Below are 24,145 nucleotides of genomic sequence, written 5' to 3' on the forward strand. Positions count from 1 at the left end.
TAGCGTTTCAATCGGAAATTTATCCTCTCTTGTTAAAGCAACTCTCTGAATCATCTCATTTGTCTTTATCAAGTCACATACCTTTTGGGAAAGCTGAAACTTCATGGCTTCCAGGTTATCTTTCCTGGTTCTAGTTGTACTCTTGACTGTAGCAGTATAAGGAATACTAGAAAGTAGCTGGTGTTGTAAATAAAGTCTGTGCATCTCAGTAAGACTTCATCACAGAAAGCATAAAATGCCTTTTCCATCATATAATTAATGCCTTACAGATTTGTCGAAGCAATAGAGATCCTTTGTTCCTGGAGAGTTGAGAGCCAATGAGATGGTAGCTTTTGAGTCTTGATGGCTGTGAATTAGCCTGGGTCTGTTGTCTAATCCCTTTTGAAAACCCAGTTTGAAGAAGCCAGCCAGCCAACCTCATATTTTAAACACCATGTTAACCCTACAGACACTGCTTGCTCTTCAGAATGATCTCATGTGTCTCTTCCAGTGGGATTTTAAGCACCATTAGGGAAAGACTGGACATGATAAACTTTGGAATCTTTGAGGTACCATGTTCAGTGCCAGATACATATTAGTTTTTATTTTTTGAGTTGTTTTCATGATCAGCAGAGATGGTCAAAGTACATGCTATCTTTAATTCTAATCTGTGACACATTTATAGGTTGTTATGTTGGAAAGAGTCTAAAATTTGGAGTCACAAAAAACCCCCAGCAGTCTGCTAGTATGGCTACTTGAGTCGCTCTTTATACAGCCCTGGATGAGTTACATCCACTCTGTAAGTCAGAATAACACCAAATAACAATACCTCTTTCTTCACTCCATACACGGATGCTTTGAGAAGACAGTGAAAAGGATTATAGTACAAACTGGAAGTATAGAAAAGCTCCTGGAACAAAATGTGGTAGTGCTGTAGTTATTATAGATAATCTGCATTCTTCATTCAAATCTACTTTTATTTCTTGACCCTACATATTCATTTCCTCAAAAATATCTTTTTTCTTTTAAGAATAAGAAAATGTTCACAACTGAATATTAATTAGGGAAGTCATATGTGAAAACTGAGCTTTAAACCAAATGAATCACAGAATAAACCTAGTTTTTCCCACTCGGGTGACTTAACTCTTCAACCCATTGTCAGTGATAAATGTGATCAGAATAAGGCATTATCTTGGGAGATGTTGCTGGCTTCTGGGGGGTAATTGCTCACTTATTGCTGCCTCCAAGTGTATGACTTAATGCATAGATTTGTCTTTAAAGATAAGTCATTTGGTTTGTGACTTGCTTGTTTGCTGTGAAAGAGTTCAATTCACACATTCTTAATAGATGCCATTAGGAAGGAAGGGATATTCCAGTCTAACAAATGGTCACTAGTTTGTCTCTTTAAAGATCACTAACTTGGGGCATACCTTACTGGTTGGACAAGATCTCAGATTGTGACTAAGTTCTAATGAGTGGTTATAAAAACATGTGTGTCACCTCGTGACACTTCCATGTTGCTGTTTGAGTTGGATTCTGCATTCCTATTGAATTGCACACAGACTAGTCTATGTTGCTCGATGTTACTGACCCTTCATTGTTAAGCTGTCTCGGGGATTGATCTGTGAACAGCATGGTGAACAGATGTAAAAGTCCTCCTTTTTTAGGACATTGCTTAATGCAGATAATTTTTTCTTCTCTGAATTAACTTTTCTAACTTTACAATGTTCTTTAAACAGCTAATTTACTGTATACTGCAAAGGTTACCTTAGGTTTGGCCTTATTAGCAAAGCAGCTTGCATAACAGTATACCAGTTTTAGGATTAAGTTATGATACCTTACATATGGAAATGTGGGGCTCTGCAAAATTGGGTACAGAGTTTATCTTTAAAGATAAACCTTGAAAGCTATAGGGGACATTTTCTACTTTTAACTTAATTCCATGCCTTAAGCTCATAGTCATCTTTTTATGAGTTTACTCTCTGATGGTTCTGATTAATTTTGTGACCTTGAGTAAATCTCTTAATTCTCTGAGCTTCAGGTTTCTCATCTGCAAAATGAGGATAATTAATGCCTACCCCTAACCACAGGCATGTTGTAAAAGTAGCAGGGAGAATTTTTATAAAGGATTAGGCATGTGGTGTATGAATTTATGGTAGCAGTCTTTTGTATTCAATTTATTTAGTTCACTAGTATTCTTTTGGTGCAAATTAAGAACATTGGTTTCACAGTTGCTGCGGTTTGAGTGTGAATGCCCACTATAGGCTGTGTGTTTGACACTTGGCACCCTGTTTTGCTATTGGGACCTTGTGGAACCTTTCGGAAATAGAGCCTCATTGGAGGAAGTGGTGAACTTCGAGGATTTCTGTCTGACTCTACTAACATTTGTCTACCCTCTGCTTCTTGTCTGCCAGGATGTGAGGTTAAGAGATCTAGTTGCACATTCCTGCAGCTGTGGAGCTGCCTGTCTCGATGCTTTCCCCTCCACGATGGTCTGTAATCCCTCACACCATGAGCCAAAGTAAAACCTTCTTCACTTCAATTGGTTCTTTTCAGATCACAACAAGAAAAATAGCTAGTGAAGTAGTTACCTGTGCAAATAACTGCATTGAGATACTGGAGCAGTGTGCAACAGTGTTTGCTGCAAGGCAAGAATAGGTGTAGACCTATGATCCAAGCTACTTGGCAGAATGAGCCTAGGTTACAGAGTGAATTCAAATCTATTTAGTGAAGTCCTGTTTCAAAATAAAATGCAAATGAGCTGATTGATAATCTCAGTTGTGCAGCACTACTTAGCAGGCTCTAGGTTCAATTTTCAGTAGTGAAAAACTGTAGCGTGTAGCTGTCCAACCAAATGGCAGCGATTGATGAAATGATTTAACAATATGATGCAAATGTATAGTGTCTACAGGATACTAACTTGAGATTCAAAGTCATAAGTAGATTCAAAGTTAAAGGATGGAAATAATAGTCCATGCAAATATTAACCAAAAGAGAGTAGGGAGATTGTGCGAATGTCAGACAAAATAGACTTTAAGTAAAGAAAATTACGAGACAAAAGACATTGCATTAAAAACTAATATGACAAGATATAATAATTAAAATCTTTCATGCACCTAATAATAGATGACTAAAACTGCAAGAAGCGAAAATCTAGAGACTTGATGGGAGAAGTAGGTTAGCAACAGGTGGAATGACGAAGACCTTGAATAAAGGGTCCAGCTAGACAGAGCATAAGCAGGAACAGAGGCTGTAAACGCACAGTCAGCCTGTGAACTCGTAAGGAATGCTACCCAACAGCACAAAAATACACCTTCTACTTGGCGCACACCTTTAATCCCAGCACTCGGGAGGCAGAGGCAGGCGGATCTCTGTGAGTTCGAGGCCAGGCTGGACCGACAGCCTCCAAAACAATACAGAGAAACCCTGTCTCGAAAAACCAAAAAACAAAAAAATAAATAAATAAATAAATTAAGTCTTAATATAATGGATTAAATGATAAAAATCATACCACTCAGTGTAATTTCTCTAATTATAATAGGTGAAGTCAGAAATTAGTAATAGAGGAAGAAAAACTAAATAGTCAAAAATTTGTAGGAATTAAACATTGTATCAAATACATCAGCCAACTCATAAGGAAAATAAAATATTTAGATGACAATGAAAGCAACATGACACACCGTGGACGCGCTGAAGCAGCATTCTAACATACGTGACACACCGTGGACGCACTGAAGCAGTATTCTAACATACATGACACACCGTGGACGTACTGAATGAAGCAGCATTCTAACATACATGACACACCGTGGACGCACTGAAGCAGTATTCTAGCATACATGACACACCGTGGACGCACTGAAGCAGCATTCTAACATACATGACACACCGTGGACGCACTGAAGCAGTATTCTAACATACATGACACACCGTGGACGCACTGAAACAGTATTCTAACATACATGACACACCGTGGATGCACTGAAGCAGTATTCTAACATACATGACACACCGTGGACACACTGAAGCAGCACTCTGCTGGAAACAAATCTTAGAAATAAGAAGCATCCCATGTCATCAGTGCAGCTAGCAAGAAACTAGAAAACCAGAAGCCACCAAAGGAAGGAAATAGATTAGTGCAGAGATAAATAAAATGGAAAGGGGGACAAACCCAGAAAAATGAATGAAACCGGAAAAATTTCCAGGTTATGTTTATGTGTTTAGCAACACATGCACACATGTATGTAACCACAACTAATAAAAAAACAGGGTATGATTTTGAAATAGAATAAGGAGGAGTATATGAGAGGGTTTGGAGAAAGGAAAGGAGAAATGATATATTAATCTCAAAAAAGAAATTATTAAAAAATACATATAATTAGCCAACTTTTACATAGGTGAGCTAACAGCAAGAAAAGAAGACTCAAATAACAGTAACCAGAAATGAAAACTGGCAAATTCATGCCAATTCTACCTAATTAAAAATGTTTTCAAAGTAACCTACTTGAAATGGGCAGGATCCTAGACATACAAAACCTAGACTGAATCATGAAGAAATGGAGACATCAATTTATAGTTGATAAGATTGAATCAGAAATAATAAAAATCCCCAATGAAGAAGCACTCTGGACTGATTCTTTTAAAAAAAAAAATTATTCATTATGTATATAGTGTTCTACCTGCATGTAGGCCTGCAGGCCAGAAGAGGGCACCAGATATCACTACAGATGGTTGAGAGCCACCATGTAGTTACTGGGAATTGAACTCAGGACCCCTGGAAGAGCAGCCAATGCTCTTTACTGCTGAGCCATCTCTCCAGCCCTGGACTTTCACTGGGGTAGTCCACCAGGCATCTAAAGGAAAACACTGATCTCTCCAAGACTCCAGGAGACACATTTTAACTCATTCTATGGTGGCTTTACCCTGATCCCAAGCCAAATGAAAACAATACAAGAAAACTAAAGAGCAGTCTTACTTCGGAGCACTGTTACTGCCTGTGGTGGTTTGGATGAGAATGACCCCCATAGGCTCATGTGTTTAAATGTTTGTTCCCCAGTAGGTGGACCTGTTTAGGAAGGATTGTTGAAAGAGGTGTGTCACTGGAGTGGGCCTTGAGGTTTCCAAAGCCCACACCAAGACCAGTCTCACTCTCTACTGCAACTTGTGGATCAGATGTGAGCTCTCAGTTACTTCTCCAGCACCATGCCTGCTGCCATACCCTTTGCCACGATGATCATGGACTAACCCTCTGAAATTGTAAGCAAGCTTCCATTGAAATGCTTTCTTTCATAAGTCATCTGGTCATGGTGTTTTATCACAGCAAGAGAATAGTAACTAAGCATTGCTGGAGTCTGAAGTGTTCTGCCCCAGGCTGTGTTAAAAGTCTAGGCCTCCAATGGCAGTGTTTTTAGTGAGCTCTGTAAATTTTAGGAGTGGTATGTAGGTGAAGGAAGTAGGTCACGGGGGGCTATACCATGTCTCTCTCTCTTTTTTGATTCTCTGCTTCCTGTTCTCCATAAAGTGAATGTCCTCTATCACGTGCTTCTGCCTCATCATGGAAACTGAATCAACATAGCTGAGGACTATGGACTAAGCTGAGTCCTTCCCACTTTTGGTTGTTATTACCAACACTTTATCATGGCAATATGATAGTTATTATAAGCGCCAATGCAAAAATCCCCAGGCAAAAGAACATGATAGCAAATTCTATGAAAGGATATGAAAAGGATGAGATGGGCTAGAGCGATGACTCAGTGGTCAAGAACTGCTCATGCAGAGTACCCACGTTCAGTTCCCAGCATCAACATCAAGTGGCTCACAACTGCCTAAAACTCCAGCTCCAGGGGATCTGACGCCCTCTTCTGGCCCTGTAGATAATCCCCACTCCCACAGCATTCATTTACACAGACATACACATATAAATAAAAATAAAGCATTAATAAATAAATAATAGAGGATTAAACACTAAAGTCCAGTAGGATTCATTCCTAGAATGTAAGAATAATTCAACATTTGTACCACATGAACAGAGTTTATGAAAGAAAAATCTGTATGACCATTGGAACTGAAGTTGTTAAAAGCAGTTGGTAAAATTCAATACTCACAATAAACCACTAGGTATAGGAAGGCTACCTCAGAATAAAAAATTCTACAATGAGCAGCATACTTAGCTGTGAAAGTATAAAATGGTTCTTTGTTTTGTTTGTTTGCTTGCTTGCTTGCTTATTTGCGGAGTCTGGCTCTGTGTGTGTGTGTGTGTGTGTGTGTGTGTGAGAGAGAGAGAGAGAGAGAGAGAGAGAGAGAGAGAGAGAGAGAGAGAGAGAGAGAGAGAGAGAGAGAGAGAGAGAGAGACTGGCCTTGAACTCAAGATCTTCCTGCCTTAGTCTTCCATGTGCTGACATTACAGGTCTGCACAAACACACCCAACCTAAACCTGGCTCTTGAAAGTGTTGCTGCTTGTCTGCTTTTCTCAGTACAGTAAATTGGAGCCAGGACAGTTATGTAAGAAAAGGGACAAAAAATGCACACAAATTAAAAAGTGATAAAAGTAACTCTATTAATAGCTGTTATGACCTTCTATGTCAAAAATTCCCAAGACTCCATCAGTAGTAGGAAACAAGTCCATACGCAAAATGAGTTACATTTTTGTCCACTAAAAATCGTACTCTGAAAAGGGAACTAAATAATTTGTGTATAATAGTTTGGTGAAGAATGGAAACTTAGAATTTGCTAAACATATAAAAGATTCACAGTGAAAATTGTGAGCCATTGCTGTATTTAAAAGTAATAAAAGGCATTAGATAAATGAAAAATACCTCATGTTCATGGATTGAAAGATTTAATATTAAGATATCAGTGCTAAGGTTATCTACAAATTCAATTCATTTCAATTTGACGGTCCAGGGACTTCGGTATAGACATTGAAAATGCCTAAAATTCACACAAAATCTCAAGTGATCCCAAATAACCAAAGTAGTCTTGAAAAAGAACTTAAAAGGAGATCTGACATTTCTTAATTTCAAAATGATGGCAAAGCTAATAAAAATAGTGTGGCATTAGCATAAAGATGTATGTATGGGTCAGTGCTACAAAATAACCTATAAGGTATTAGGAACAGGATCATCTTATGATCTTAAAACTCTACTTTTGATTCTGTGCCCTAAAGAATTGAAAGCTCAGTCTGTTTACAGTAGTATCGTTTATAATAACTAAAACACAAGGAAAGTCAGAAAAACCTACAGAGGTATGACTGGATGAACAAAGTATGTTAACATGCATGTAGTGGAGTGTTATTAACATCTTTAAGGACAGGATTCTGAGGTATTCTGTATCTGGGACTCGTGAGGATACTGATAAGTGAAACAAGTTAGTCACAACATGACAAAAGCATTTAAAACAATATAATTAGTTCATGGGGTTGAGGGGAAGAGAGATTGAATCGCTGTTTAGTAACTTGTAGGATGTGTGGTATTATCAAAACAGGAATTTAATACTACATATAGATGACAGATATTTTACAGTGAAGCACAGATAACTGTTGGTAATTGGGTTTTCCATTCTTCAAGTTCTTTGCCTCCTGTGTTTTGTTGTTGTTCACTTGCTTTGCTCTGTTTTGTTTTAAAATAATAAGTATCAAATTTACAGCCTTGCATTTGTTAGGTGCTATAACCATGCTATGTCAGAAACATAGAGGAATGTGCTTTGTATTTTTATGAAATCAGAATTTATTGAGCAGTAATAAATTCACATTATAGGGCAGCAGTTTAGCAGATATTTTTGTTTTTCTTTGTATCCCTGGCCAAGGCCATGAAGGAGTAAAAAGTGACCTGGAATTTGCTTATTGGAGCCATGAAGGAGCCTTTTCTTTACTTTTCTTTTTTTTCTTTTTTTTTTTTTTTTTTTTTTTTTTTGGTTTTACGAGACAGGGTTTCTCTGTATTGTTTTGGAGGCTGTCGGTCCAACCTGGCCTCGAACTCACAGAGATCCGCCTGCCTCTGCCTCCCGAGTGCTGGGATTAAAGGCGTGCGCCACCACCGCCCGGCTTTGAAGGAGCCTTTTCAAAGATGACATTTGGGGCAGAGGAAGAACAGATTTGATTGCTAAAATAGTGACTGCTTTTGAGTTTGTGAATTGAAGGCATCAAGGGTTTCTGCTGGAGAAGTGCCACCTTCTGTGCAGTTGGCCACATCAGATCATACCACATTAGTTAGAACTGGAATCTCATTGCTAATCCTGAAGTTATGCATTCAGTTGACATCCAGTAAACAGAACAAAGAATGACTGCATAGACACCTGCTCTGAGAAAGAGGAAGTTGATGACTAAACCAGGAAGTGTCAGCCAGGGATCCTGAGAGGAGAGATGGGTTGAAGATCTTTGAGGCCCTTCCTTCTAAGATGAATCTTACTTTCAAGAAAGACAAAACATCCCCAAGTGGAAATATGGACACTGCTAACATTTACAGTGAAATCTGATGAAGAGAAGACTTGTGTTCTATGAGGCCAGAACTTCAACTGTTTGTTTATACCCAGAACAATGGGTATAAATGTCTGGAGTCAGTAGTGAAGGTAGCCTGGGAACAACTGAATAGCATTATCTTCAAACATGAAGTAACCCTGTTCTAGCCATTTTACGGCAGATTTTCCTATTTCAAGCAGTAACATTCTGTGTTCTTGTGTCTCATTTTGCCTTCTTCATTAAAAAAAGTATTTTCTGGCTGGGAATGTAACTTGGTGGTAGAGTGCTTATCTAACGTTCTCAAGGCCTTAGGTTTGAACCCTGCCACTGAGGGGGGGGGTGTTTCCTACTGCTTTTTTGCATGTGCTCCTAAGTTGGATCAGAATAGAAAGAATCAAAATCTTTTCACTGGAGTTTTATTCAAGCTTTTACTAGTCCTTTTCAAGTCCCACTATTTTAAGAGTATAATGCTTGGAGGCTCCATGGTTAAGAGTTCTTACTCTTCTTCCTAGGCCTCAAGTTTGGTTCTAAGCACCCTTGATTTACAACTGCCTGTAACTCCAGCTCCAGGGGATCTCCCAGGGGACTGATACACACACACACACACACACACCAAAGTAGAAGACAATTTGAAAAAAAGTGAAATAACTAGTAGCTGGAATTCTTTGGACGTACTTACTCGTTACATTACGCATCCCATCTTTACATTGTTTTCCTTACAATGAGTGAGCAGAGGTCCAGATCATCAGCTCAGTGGGAGAGGGTTGCTGAGTAGCTAGGTGCTACCCTTAGAGCCCCAGCACCACAGGAATAAAATGTGGGTTAAATAAAGTGGCTCTAGTGGTTTCCTCTACTGAAGATGAAGCATACCAGCACATTTTCCTACCTGCAGGCCAGTGGTGTGCCTTTTAAGTGTCTATATGAAGTCCGTCAGTAAAAATCCGAATTGTGTGCTTGGCTGCCAAAATAAGCCAGTTTATGCACAGGCCCTCTCTGTTTAATTGCAATCGACAATAGATCTGCCACCTTGTGAGAAAATAGTCCATTGTTCAGAATGACCCAGACTCATTTTAAATTCAGTTTCCTGGTGAAATGGGATTGTTTATTATTGCAGATGATATTGAGTAAACAAGGAAAGTGGGAGAAGAATCAGCATTCTTTCTTGACTTCTAAGAAAAGACTCCTTGGTTACAGGTTCGCCAAACAAGAGGAGCATTCTGAGAAGTAGTGTACATTTTGCTTCTCTCCAATTGGTGTTTTAGACTTGTGATAAGTTTAGAGTAAATGAAAGAAAGATAGACTATGTGTTTGGTATATACATGCAAATTAGATATTTTAGAATAGTAGATTGTATTTTACTCATGGGAGACTGGGCTGCCTTTTTTAATACTTAAAAATGTTTATAGCTGATCTCTAGTTAATAATGTTACAGAGTTAGGAGTTTCAAAATGTTTATAGCTAATTTCTAATAATGTTCAAAAATATCATTTTCTTTAAAAATGCAAACTGGTAGTTGTTGGCATTTCGGTTGGATTTCGGCACCAAATGTAAACGTTTCGGGCAGATGGGGATGGAACAGGAGTGGGTCAGGTATTCTGAAACTCGGGAGCCACAGGATACTGAGTGTTACACAGCTTAGATGGAAAGGTATCCTGGAGCTCGGGAGCCAAGGACCACCACAGGTTGCAGTAAGCTTGGCAGCTTACAGCCTTGTCTCACAGAAAGGCTTCCTCAGTGTATCGGCTCCACTCCGGCAGGACAGGGTCTTCCAGCTGGGCATGTTCGCCCAGTGTAGCAGTTTTGCTTGGCAGGGGGTTTCTCAGGAGAAGAAGTTGCTACAGTTCATCTCTGCGGGAGCAGGGAGCAGAGTGTAACATCTCGGCTCTGCCAAGGGAAGGTTTCCCGGGCAAGTGTTACAGCACTGCTCGCTCTGCTCTGCCCAGGGTCACCTCTGCTCTGTCACTGCCGCAAAAGAAGATCTTCACCCAAAGCTCATCCAAGGGGTTTATTGGGAGGGAAGGATCCAGGAGAGTGGCTGCCCTCTGCCAGAGTGGCAGAGGACAGCCGGGTAACACGAACAGACTCAAGCTGAACAGACACAGGGTTTATATAGGGCTTCCAGGGTAGGGATTGGTCAGATTTCAGTGCTGAGCTCAGATTGGCTAGAGCTCTACTCGAGGATTGGTTATTTTCTGCACAAGATTAAGGCCAGATTTGGCTCTGATTTCAGGGCCAAAGTGTGTTCCTTTCTCTGGTCCTTTTTAGCCTTTTTAGGGCCAGGGTGCATTTCTTTCACTGACTCAGATTCCAGGGACAAAGTGTGTTCCTTTGGCACTGGTTTCAGGGTCAGGGTACATTTCTTTGGTTCTGGTTGCAGGGCCAAAGTGTGTTTCTTTGGCTCTGCTCAGGGTGTGTTTCTTTGACTGGCCCCTTTTCCCTACAATAGTTACCTGTATTACTTGTCTCTGTTGATAATTCATTACTAGAACTCACTTGAGAAATATTTCTGGGTTAATTATATTACTAACTCATTTTCTGGAATAGTGAAACATAAACTTAGTAAGACTCAGTAACTTACCCAGTTAATCCTGAGAGTAGTCAATAGCCATGTTTCTCATTATCACATTAAAACTGTGATCTGGTGATACACTTCCTGTAATCCAGTATCTGGGAGAATGAGGCAGGAGAATCACAAGAGTACTGGGCTCCTTAATGAGTCCAGGCTAGCCTGGGCTACATATACATCCCTATCTCAAGCAAACAAACAAACATGTTTGAAAATTTGTACCTGTGTACGTATACATGTGACATATATGTGAGTGTATGCATGTACATGTAAGTATGTTTTGTACTTGTGGGTGTGCACATGTGGAGGTCAAAACCATATGTCTTCTTCTGTCATTTTTCACATTATTATATTATTGAGACAGTGGTTATCACTGAACTTGGAGCTAAAAATGTCTAGCCAGCAAGACCCTAAGATCCCCTGTCTGCTTCCAGGGATGGGGTTACAGGTATATGTCCCCAGGCCTAGCTTTTGACATGGTGCTAGGGACCCCTCTCAGGTCCCCTTGCTTGTTTAGGAAGCACATTTTCAGGTGTTTAAGTGAGTACTGGTGTCCTGACTTGATTTTTGTTGTACAGAAATGAGTATACATATTTTGTAAACATAGGTAAATGTGCATACTGTCTTAAATCTAAGTATGATCAATAAGATTATTTTCATCTATAAAGTGATAAATTCTAGCCATAGGAAAACCATATGCAAATGTACACTATTGCTAATATTCAACAAAAGTATTAATAGAGAATTAGCAGCAGCGATAGAAGCATTTGAAGGTGTGTGAAATACTTCTGTGTGACATTTGAGTATTTTCCTCCCTGCCTCATTCATTTTATCTCTATAAAAAATTGAATCCTACTAGGTGGTAGTGGCACACGCCTTTAACCCCAGCACTCAGGAGGCAGGGGCAGACAGATCTCAATGAGTTTGAGGTCAGCCTGGTCTACAGAGTAAGTTCTAGAACAGCCAGGACTACACAGAGAAACCCTGTCTGGAAAAACAAAACAAAACAAAAAAGTTGAGTCCTGAATGTATCTAAGTATAATCAAGCTATATAACATGGAGTGTATTTAGTTATTACAAATTATTGAGGGTGGTGGAAGTATGACTAAACCATTTTGTATTTATTTATTTATTTAAGATTTATTTATTTGTTATATATACAATGTTCTGTCTGCATGTATGTCTGCAGGCCAGAAGAGGGCATCCATACAGATGGTTGTGAGCCACCATGTGGTTGCTGGGAATTGAACTCAGGGCCTCTGGAAGAGCAGTCGGTGCTCTTAACCTCTGAGCAATCTCTCTAGCCCCATTTTGTATTTATAAATACTTAAAATTATGGAATTGAATATATTCTCTATAAGATTTCTTACTGTAGTATTTTGAAGTTTATCAAACCTGTTTTAAGTCCTTCCAGCTATTGTATATGAATTTCCTAGTAACTTAAGATAGACACCAGAACCAGGCAAAATTGTTATTAAAAGGAAACTCATTTAACTATAGATATCCTTTATGACATAACAGAATTCTCCTACAAATGGTGAAACAGGTGAATTAAAAGGATAACCTATCACAATGAACTGTGGTTTATTCTGGGTATGCAGTATTCAAGTATTATAAAATCCAGTACTGGGCTTGACAAGCAAAGGTATCTGTCCCTAAGTGTGATAACGTGAATTCAATCCCTGGGACCCACATGGTGAATGAAGAGAAGTGACTCCCAAAAGTTGTTATCTCACCTCCAAATGCATGCCATGCAAGCACCCATCCTGTCCTCACCACACAAAATAAACAAATGAGTGTAAAAAATTGTTTTAAAAGAAGATTCACTATTGTTAAGATACGAATTCTCCTTGAAATTGACTTTTATTTTCAGGGAGGCTTTTTTGTTGTTGAAATCAATAAACAAATTCTCAAATTTAAACAGAAAATTAAAAGAAATTGTAGGGGCTAGAGAGATGGCTCAGAGGTTAAGAGCACTGCATGTTCTTCCAGAGGTCCTGAGTTCAATTCCCAGCAACCACATGGTGGTTCACAACCATCTATTATGAGGTCTGATGCCTTCTCCTGGGGTACATGCATGTACACAGATAAAAAACTGTATGCATAATAAATAAATAATTAAAAAAAGAAATTGTAACAGTTGAAAAGTTTCCATGGAGATCTCAGGGTACTGATTTCACAGCTTATGTAAAGCTGCCATAATCCCATTGAAGTTCTAGAGAAAGAATGGTCAAATATATTAATGACAGGATCTTTGTTGAGTATAGAGAAAGCCTGCATGTATTTAATTTTTTAATGCAAGTACAGAGGCATTTTAGGGGTCTGAAACAATTGGACATTATGTATAACTGGAAAAGAACCTCTCTTAGTACCCTGTACTGTGTACAAAATTAACTCAAAATGAGTCATAGACTAAATGCAAAAGTTAAAAATTGCTGAACTTCTAGAAAAAAAGCAAGTAGAAATGTTTAGTTATTCTCCAACAAAACGCTTTTAGATTTTAGTTAGAAAGTATAATTCATGAGACAAATTTGATGTCTTGCTCTTCATTAAAATTTAAAAACATCAGCTGCTAAGAAAATGGAAGTAATAAAAATAAAAGCACATGTTGTGGAGAATATATTTTCAAAGCGTCTGTCTGACACAGGGCTGACAGTCAGAATAAGTACAGAAAATGAAGAGTCTGATAAATGAAAACTGGGCAAAAGACTTTAAACAGATGCTTCAATGAAGAGGATGCTTCACAGAGAAGATGCACAGCACTGTGATGTAGAAAAATGCAAATTCAAGCCACACTGAGAGTGATGTACGCCTTTGCATACGAAACAGATTTTACAGTTGCAAGTTCTGAAAGGCATTTGGAAAAACTGGGTCTTTAGACTATTGGGAATACAAAATGTATGGCTACTTTGAAAAATTGTTAGTTACCAAATTATCATATAAAGAAAAAATAGAGGTCCAAGGCCAAGAGAAGTAAAAATGTCCAAATAAAACCTTATACAAAAGTCATCAACACCCCAAATAACAGTACATGAAGTAAGCCTCTCAAGTGACCGTGCCATTCCATTTGTACTATATTCTGGAAAATCCACAGGTTAAAAATTGATGTTAGTGTTCCTGGGAGGATGGGATGTTAAATTACAAAATGAGGAGGCCATCAAACAAATCCTAAATGTGGAATATTCTGCAGTTTTCCAAAATATGTTTAATTGACCTGTGTAGGGGAGGCAGGTTTAAAAGGCAGGGAGCAGTTGAGGGATTTCATTCTAGGTTGTCCACATTCATAATATCAGGGAGCTGTTTTTCCTAATTTTTAAATATGGTAATAGCATATAGTATTAGAGCCTTTGGTTCTAGACTATGATGCATGGTAAGAGAGGAAATGCTTTCGTGTCTGCAGCTTACTGCAAGTATATACACAAATGAGAAGGGAAAGGGCAAGCTCATGATTGTCTCTGGCATCGTGCCGGTACGGACACATACATACTCATCTACATGCATATGTACACACATATTTTTGAGACAGTCTCAATTTGTAGTCTAGCTGGCTTTAAACTCTTGGCCTTTTTGTGCCTCAGTGTCCCAAGTGTTAGATCACAGGCATGAGCTGCCACACCAAATTGTTTTAACTTTGTGCAGCTTTGACACTTTTCATGATAGAAGGGCTCAGTTCATAATAGTATTATTTCTTCAAGATGGTATTGTGATATCCAGAGCCTTTTTAGAATACCCTTTTAGTCTGAGCAGAATAACTCAGGTTTACAGCAAACACTGGGAGAATGCATTTCTCTGACGTGCTTTGCATTGTAGGATGCTTTGAAGCTTTGCTTACTGTATCACACGATGCTCTTTTGGGGAAAGAGAACTCTTGGGTTTCGGTAACAATAGGCATATTGCTTCTGAGAAACTGGACTTGTTACCGACAGCGAGCTTCTAACTGCCGGAGCACTCTTCTCTCACCGGTGGCCCATCTGCAGTGCATCTGCTCCAGCTGTGCTCCTGGTACTGGGCTTCTCCTGCCTTACCTGTATCTCTGCCTCATTCTGAGTCCTCCAGCTAGTGCTTTTTTTTTTGGTGGTGATTGTGTGTGTGTGTGGGGGGGGTATATATATTTTGTGAGAGACTATGTCCTGTGGTAATCTATCTGGAGTAAAACGGTTAAAAATAATTTTGTGCAGGGGGTGAAGTTTAGTGGCTTCCTGTGCACAAGAAAAAGTAGATGAAAGTTAATGATTTTTAGGTCATAACCTAATGACCTAGTTCTACCTTATAATTGTTGAGTAAGAGCTTGTGAGGTGTTTATCCTCTAGTCAAGCTTTGAGTAAAAGATCGTCTCTGAAAGTTAAGGCTGAGATGAGAGGATTGGGAATTGAAGGCCAAGACCGTGCCTCCAGTGCTGAGTCCTTGTGTGGGCTTCAGGGACTTGGGCCTGAGTGAGGTGGCAGGGGAATGAAGAGCAGACAGACAGGATAGACAAAAGAAAGCAAACTGGGCTTGAGTGGTCTAGGCTCTGCTGGAGAAGCCACAGCACCCTGGGAGCTCAGTGGGTTTAGTATATAGAGTTGAACAAGGAGTCAGTGTTTGGAAAATACAGCTGGATCAAGGAGACAAGGCTCAGCTAACTCTGTAGGAGCGGTTTCTGCAGGAGAGCAGTCTGCAGGCCATTAACATGCAGGGGGAGAAAGACAAGGCTGACATTCTCTCCAGTGTCAGCATCCACACTTGAACCAGAGGAAAGCCTTCTTCTCATGCCTCGTCCTCACCCAAGGGAGAAGGCCCTGCCATTCCTCCACAGGCCTGAGGCCATGCCTATGTGAGTAACATATGCACTCAGGATGTCACTCCCATATACCAGAGCAAACACATACATTCACACTCCCCACCCTCTCCTCCCTCCTCCCTCTCCCAGCCCTCCCTCTTCTGTTTCTGCCTCTCTGTCTGTCTGTCTGCCTTTCTGCCTGCCTGCCTCTCCCTCCCCCTCTCCTCCTCCTCCCTCTCCCCCCCACGAGCACTTTAAATATAATTAACACAGAAAGTTCCTATTTCCAGAGTAGCAGTAATGTAGCTATCTCAGTAAAACTCCTTACTTACCTGAAGCAAGATTGCCAAGTCCACCTGTGGTGATCCCTGTTGGCAGCAGTCGAAATAGACATTTTCTTTTAAGAATTTTTATTTTCAATTAAGAAATAAAATATGCCATCTGCGGACTGGAGAGATAGCTCAGAGGTTAAGAGTACTGGCTGGCCGGGCGTTGGTGGTGCACGCCTTTAATCCCAGCACTCGGGAGGCAGAGGCAGGCAGATCTCTGTGAGTTCGAGGCCAGCCTGGTCTACAGAGCAGCCTCCAAAAACAATACAGAGAAACCCTGTCTCAAAAAAAAAAAAAAAAAAAAAAAAAAAAAGCACTGTCTGCTCTTCTAGAGGTCCTGAGTTCAATTCCCAGCAACCACATGGTGGCTCACAACTATCTGTAATGAGATCTGGTGTCCTTATGGAGGCAGAGTGCTGTATAAATAATAAATAAATAAAATCTTTATAAAAATATGCCATCTGCAGTTGCTTTGGTTTTAGCACTGCTAAAAAAAATTACCTCATAGCAAAAATATCCTAAAGAAAAATGACTAGTTGTTTTAAATTCCTTTACTCTTTTAAATGGTATCTTTCTGTTAAGTGACAATTTGTAATGAAGTGCTCATCTACATGTTGATACATGTTATAGTTACTTTGTGCTTGCTACCTTCTAAGATTCTAAACTCCCACCCAGTTCCTGTTTGTGGGATTCCGTTATGGAAGATTTGTTGTATGGCAATAGAATCTTCATAGCTGGGTTAATTACACTGTAGTATGCTGGTATGGATTGATAAGCATAGGCATTTTTTAAAGATTTATTTATTTATTAAGTATACAGTGTTCTGGCTGCATATATGCCTGCAGGCCAGAAAAGGGCACCGGATTTCATTAGGGATGGTTGTGAGCCTCCATGTGGAGACTGGGAATTGAACTCAGGACCTCTGGATGAGCAGCCAGTGTTCTTAATCTCTGAGCCATCTCTCCAGCCCAAGCATAGGCATTTTTAAGACATTATCTCTGTTTTATTAGGAGTATCTTTTGATGTGTTAAATTTATTTTTACTTTTAAGAAATATTTATTTAATTTTTCTGTAACTGATTCTCTGTAGTATGTGCAATTTTACTTTTAAAAATCTGGAAGTTGTGTGTGCTGGGTTATACCTGTGATCTCTACACTTAGGACAGTGAGACAGGGGGATTGCCATGAGTTTAAAGCCAACATGGACTACACACCAAATTCCAGACCAGCCAAGACAACTATATAGCAAAACTTCTCTCAAAACAGCAAAACAAACAAAAGATCTGGAAAGCAGCCTATTGAATGGATTCATCTTTTTAAAAAACCAAGCCTTTATCTATCTGTCTATCCGTCCATCCATCCATCCATCCATCCATCCATCCATCCATCCATTTTGGTTTCTAAGTGTAGCTTTGACTGTCCTGGTCTCAAAGTCAGGGAGCCACCTGCCTCTGCCACCAGAGTGCTGGGATTAAAGGCATGTATCACCATCACTCAGCATAAACTGTTTTAATTTATATTTGCACAGTAGCCTGTGACCTTCTACCTTGAGGGGTGTGCCAAAACAAATTGCTGAAGTAGGTTTGGATGTAACTAGGAGTGTATAATGTAAGATTGCATCTTCTTTGCCTCAAATGGAACAATTCCTGGAAATGGGATCTGTCTGTCTTGGCTCACCTCTCTGGAATTGCCCCTTTTCTGTATGTATGTGTTTTAAATAAACATTTTTTATTGCTTTCTCATTCATTTCTTAATATTTAAAAAACCAAGTTAATTTTGTAGTAGCTCCCCTTGATCACATGAACCCTGTACAAGATTTCTATTTGTACTGCCTCACGGATCACTCAGAACAAGTTCCCACAGAGACCTGTTTTGTTCTGTAGTTGGTCCACCCTAACGAAACCAGTTTCCAAACTATGCAGGGCTTTATAAATCAAGGTGAACTGGTTAGAAACTGTATAGAGAAACAAACAAGAAACCAGCTAATGCTTCCTGGTTAGCAAGCAGTGTGTGTAATGTACTACAATTTTAGGTAATAAAATTCCCTGTATTCTAGGAACACCTACTCTAATTAGAAAGTTTGTTTCACATTGTAACTTTGGTTAAAAGCCATTAACTATTGTTACAATTGTTAAATAACACAAATACAACTTGTAAGATACTTCAGGCAACAGAAGATATAAGGCAGTTTATGAATTTGAAGTCTGTGTTTCTTAGCCATCCCTACATGTGGTAACTAAATGCCAGGGTGTAGAGGAAGAGGGGTTTGGTGTGTGGGCTAGGAGCTCCTTCTCTATAGTATAGCATAATGACAGTGAACACAGAGGCATGTTGAGCTTGCTTTGCCTGGGACTGTCCATTGCTATGTCAGAAAGGAAGGAATAGACCCATATATAATTCATAAATAACAGTATATTTTTTTGAGAGTTTAGCTGAGATACGGGTATTCAAAGCATACTTTATAAATGTTGAAGATGCCCTTGAAATATATATATGTATTATCTTCCAATAACGTTTTGTCAGATTATTTCACCTTGTCAGCTTTTACAGCTAACAGGACCTTTCCAGTTGTTAGCTTCAGCTGACCTAGTCCAAACACTGTGTTTTAACTCGAATAGCCATCCAAAGAATCTGCATCTGTGACGTGATTTTCCCCCTTTGGAGAAATAAAAAGAGAAAAAGATGTCCTTTACAATGGCTGATATCCTTTCCAACAGTGGGCAAAGACCAGCCTTCCTCAAAAGAAATGGGAGGACTCCCAGAACCTAAATCCTGTAGCATATGAGCGTGTCATATGTGAGACCCGAAACTATTACAGAGGATGACCTGTAATAGGGCACATTTAAACTCTTATTTGTTTATACAAACACATTTTGAGAATAAAATCTTAAATTTTTCTTTCCCTTAAAGCCCTTTCTTCAGCAGATGCCCATGTTCACATCATGTTTACATTCATGTTATTTTCTCATAAAACCAAGAGAAGTGGAGGAGTTTTGTTTGTTTAAGGCTGGGCCTCTAAGGAGCGTTTGTAAAACATTTTCCTTACAAGAGCACAAAAATGAAACAAAATGCACTATGGCTTCCTGCTTGTTCTCACTGACCCATCTTAACTTTCAGTTACTACTATCCCTAATAAACTCTGATAATTCTGATTTTTCAGTTTAATTCAGAGTCACTGGTAGAATTTGAATTGTTGAAGTAATCTTGTGTTTCTCTTATTAGATTTTTATATAGGTTTAGTTTACAAACAGTAAAATCCATGTATCTTAATTATCCAATATTCGTATTGATCTACTACATCCGGGCCAACGAGGAAGACTTTCTCAGAGTCACCTTTGAAACTCTTTAACACGTTGGCATGTTAGAACTATTATGTATATAATTGAGTTATATACATAAAGCACATGATATGTCATGGAATCTTACATAGATAAAAGTTAGTTACTGCATTTAACTTTGTAATTGTTTTTAATTATTTTGTGTGCATGTGTGGGTGTGTGTTCCATAGCATGTACTTGGACATCAGAAGAAAACTTGCAGGAGGTGGTTCTCCTTCCATGATGTAGGTCCAGGGAATTGAACCCAGGTCCTCAGACTTAGTGGCAGGACCCTTTACCTGCTAAGACATTTGCCCACCCAAGGTTATTTTTAAAACATTCCAATGAACCTTTTTATGGGGCTTGCCATATTGTCTTTTGGATGAGATTCTTAATTTATGTGGTTTTATTTGTTTTTAGAAAATTAATGCAAAACTTCATGATGGAGTATGTCAGCGCTGCAAAGAAGTTCTTGAGTGGCGTGTAAAATACAGCAAGTACAAACCACTGTCAAAACCTAAGAAGTGGTGAGTCAAGTTTCTTAAATTCCTTCCAAGAATATACCCAGGATTGGTGTAGTTGGGTTCCCACTCTTTAGGTTTGTATGTTTGTTTCAACTAACTTCTATAGTGGCTGCACAAATTTACATTCGTATCACGAGTTTGTAAGAATTTCTTTCCTTACACCATTGACGTATTGATATATATTCTCTGCCCTCATAGCCATTTTGACCTAGGTAAGATATATCTCCATTTCCACCTCCTTAGCACTGGGATTACAGGCAGACACTGCCATAAACAGCCTTTTACGTATGTGCTGGAGATCCGAACTCAGATCCCCATGCTTCTGTGCAGGCACTTTCCTGACTGAACCGTCTTCCAAGGCCCTGATTATTGTTTTATATTGCTGACTTTCCTTTCTAGGCACTGGGTTGAATTAGTCTGGTATTGGTATCCATTTTGCATTTGTTCATTTCTTTGTTTGTTTGAGACAGGGTCTCACTATGTAGTTATAGCTGTCCTGGAACTCACTGTGTATACCAGGCATGCTTTGAACTCATAAAGATCCAACTTGTCTCTGCCTCCTTAGTGCTGAGATAAAGGTGTGTGCACCACCTACCGGCAAGTTGTTCACTTCTTATAGTAAACTTTAGATTTCCTGGCATCGCACCTACTCTGGTGTTGTACTATGTAGGCTTCTCATGTTTCCTACGTTTCTTCCTTGGGATTTGATCATCTGCCGGGATGTCCCTTTTGGTTGTGTTTGAGGATCTTACTGCTTAGTTTCCTCTTGAGAGCTTAGTTAGCCGTATCATTCAGAGACTTCCAGGTCTGTATACAAAGGTTGGAGCTGACTGAGTTGTGGACTTATCTTTCTTGTAGTTTATACAGGAAAGTATATTGAACCTACGTGACACAAATGTTCAATGGCCTCTAGAGTTGTCTTCACTTGAGTAGTTATAGTAGTTTGAAAGAAAATGGCCCCCCAAAGGAGTGGCACTATTAGGAGGGTTGCCCTTGTTGAATTAGGTATGGCCTTTTAGGAGGAAGTGTGTCACTGTGGGGGAAGGCTTTGAGGTCTCTTTTGTTCAAGCTTCATTCCATGTGACACTCACCTACTTCCCATTGCCTGCAACATGTAGAACTCTGAGCTACTTCTCCAGCACCATGTCTGCCTGCATGCCACTGTGTCCCGCCATGGTGTTCAAGGACTGAACCTCTGAACTGTAAGTGGGTCACCCCAATTAAATGTTTTCCTTTATAAGAGTTGTTGAGGTCATTGTGTCTCTTCACAGCAGTAGAAACCCTAACTAAGAAGCATGCTGTCATTCTGTATCAGGAGCCTGTGTTAACACTGGACCCTGCAGTCTGTGAGCCAGGCATGTTCTCTCGCCCTCCTGATACTTCATTGGTCATGCCCAAGGTGGCTTATGTTTTAGCTAGGGAACATCTCACTAGAACATCAGGACTGGGGAAGCAAGCACAGTCCGAAGGCTGTCCACAAAGTCGTCTTCTTTAAACCTTTTAAAGCATCATCACCCTGCAGGTGTGTGTCAGATATGCCCTGTGGGCTTCCAGCTCTCCAGCTTTACAGCAGTGAGTGGCAGATGATGCTCCGGAGCTTGAGTCTGACCAGGACGGTCTGTTTCCAGGGTTACTTTCAGTTGATAAAATCTGGTCCAGGACTCAGGAAAGCAGGAATGCTTTCCTCTGGGCCCTTCTGTTCCTGGGCCAGGCTCCCTTGCCCTCCACAACCAACCCATAGGACAGTTTCTGACCATAGCACCATGGCAGGTTAATTTAGTCTCTCTGCCTTGTGGCAGCAATCTGTTCTCACCCTTCCACAGTTGCCCAATTTTAAACAGTACTTGCTCTCTTAAGGTGGCGCTTGGCCGCTGCTCTCCAGGTGATACAGAGTGTCAAAAAATGGGATTCCTCTGTACCACTGACCCATCTCCTGGAGACTGAGTTTGAGGCTAGTGAGGGCTGTTGGCTGCTCCTGGGGTCTAGGTCACACAGTTTCTGACTCACCATCTTGCTTGGACATGCTGTCTTTCTTAGTGGGAGGAAATCTTAGGAGTTTGTGCTAGCCACCTAACTATAGTAGAGGTTATCCCAGGGTATTAATTTTCAGTGAAAACTGTTTTAGCCTTTTCACAGATCTAACACTCCAGCTTTGGAGCATTTTGTTTACTTACAAACATTTAATAGCCGTGGGCATGGTAGCACATGCCTTTAGTTCTAGAACTCACTGGGAAGGTAAGTGGGTCTCTGTGAGTTCAAGGCCGACCTGATCTTTAGAGCAAGTTCGAAGACAGCCAGGGCTAACCATCTCAAAAATGGGGGAGGAGGAGATTTTTAATAACTGTGGGTGTTTTAATTTTGGCTATTTATTTTGCATTGTTAGGTGTTTCTTGATATTGTTAAAAAATCTCAAGAAAGGGTCAACACTGAATTAGCTATTTAGATTTTTATTTCCCCTCTGTATTGTTTTCTCAGTATTTTTTTTTCATTGTGGATATTGCTGAGTCTTCTTTTAGATAGTGTTATATATGTCAGTGTTTTCTTCCTGCTCTCGAGCATTTTTCCTAAAGAAAATCCGTTCAATGGCTGAAGGTGTAGCACAGGGGTAGAGTATATGCTTACATCCTGAATTCAATTCCCAGAATTTAAAGCCAGCAAACCATAGCTTATAAACAAGCCTATTGCATCTAATGCTAAGTCACCTAAATTGACAACTGGGAAATTAAGCTGTAGGAAAGGTGGTTAGGGTACCAATTTTAGCTTTCTATGAATGAATAATTGTTTTCTAGGTAGCAATTAAAAACTAGCTGTGCAGTAAGTCATGTACTTGTAGTTAATAAACCAAACACAAGGTATGTGGTTTCAGAGCATTTCCTATAAGGCGCTCTTCCTCTAAAGTGTGGAAGGTTTCACCACTGTTCCATTTCCCTCTGGCAGCCTTTCTCCCAAAGTTAATTTGAAGTATACACAGTAGGCCTTTTAGCAGACATTGTAACAAGCAAAGTCACTTAACTATATTCCTTCCGTGTCCATTACTTGTTCTAATCTAGGTAGTCTGCTGTGTCCTGTGTGCTTATCTTTGTTATGAGGATGTCACTGTGAAAGATCGCCAGCAGACTTCACTAGAAGTGGTTATTTCTCATCTGTCTCATGTGATCTACTGTTTTATCAAGGGAGATGAGAGCTAAAGGTGACTCAAGGCCTGCTGTCTATCACACACAGAATGAAGTAAGTGAGGTATTATATTATATAAATACAAAATACAGATAGGTCATTGTGATAGTTTGAATGTAATTAGCCCCCGCAAGTTCATAGGGAGTGTCAACTGTTAGAGGTGTGGCTTTGTTGGAGTAGGTTTGGCCTTGTTGGAGGAAGTGTGTCACTGTGGGGATGGGCTCTGAGGTCTCATACATGCTTAAGCCACACCCAGTTGGATAGTTCACTTCCTGTTGCCTACGGATCAAGGTGTAGAACTCTCAGCTCCTTCTCCAGAACCATGTCTGCCCACATGCTGCCATGTCCCACCATGATAATAATGAACTAAGTCTGAAACTGTAAGCAACCCAATTAAATGTGTTCCTTTATAAGAGTTGCCATGGTTGGCTGGGTGGTGATGGTGGTGCACACCTTTAATCCCAGCACTTGGGAAGCAGAAACAGGAGGATCTCCATGAGTTCAAGGTCAGCTTGGTCTACAGAGTGAGTTCCAGAACAAGCTCCAAAGCTACAGTGAAACCCTGTCTTGAAAAACAAACAAACAAACAAACAAGCCAAAAAAAAAGTTACTGTGGTAATAGTGTCTCTTCACAGCAATAGAAACCCTGATAAGACAGTCATTAAGGGAAATCACCAAGAATAAGGAAGTCCATGCAAATACAAAGCAAAGTGTGACTCCCAGGAGCCTGAGAAATACTAGTCAAAGCAAAGAGAGGAAAAGCCTTTTTCATCTGCCTTTCTGCATCTTAACTGGGATTCAGTATCTAAAGTGGAATAAAACCCAAAACTGCAAATGCAACTGATGCACATTTTATATAGCATGGAGACCTTCTTAAAGAAATGAAGGCCTGAAGAAATGGTTAATTCCAAGGTAGGCCTACACTTGTAAAGCCTGCACTTGGCAGGCTTGGCAGACCACAAGTTCAAGGCCAACCTAAAATATATAAGGAGTTGTAGACCTGCTTGTTATAAATAGTTCAGTCCTCTCTCAAGACACCAGGA

At 39.8% G+C, this 24,145-nt stretch overlaps 1 protein-coding gene across 6 annotated transcripts in view; it reads left to right on the forward strand.

The window, feature by feature from the left end:
- CUNH9orf85 (chromosome unknown C9orf85 homolog) overlaps positions 1 to 24,145 on the forward strand; it is a 155,771-nt gene that overhangs the window by 15,091 nt on the left and 116,535 nt on the right. For 3 of the 6 annotated variants that reach the window (XM_040746484.1, XM_040746493.1, XM_005063767.4), the window contains exon 2: positions 19,825 to 19,931. In XM_040746484.1, the coding sequence (XP_040602418.1) occupies positions 19,825 to 19,931 (107 nt within the window). Of the gene's footprint in view, positions 1 to 19,824; positions 19,932 to 21,046; positions 21,131 to 22,978; positions 23,157 to 24,145 lie in introns of all 6 variants that reach the window. The other 3 variants (XR_005877476.1, XR_005877475.1, XR_005877478.1) reach the window with 2 other exon arrangements.

Source organism: Mesocricetus auratus, unplaced genomic scaffold (genome assembly GCF_017639785.1).
Source record: "Mesocricetus auratus isolate SY011 unplaced genomic scaffold, BCM_Maur_2.0 Super-Scaffold_4256, whole genome shotgun sequence".
Lineage (NCBI taxonomy): Eukaryota > Metazoa > Chordata > Mammalia > Rodentia > Cricetidae > Mesocricetus > Mesocricetus auratus.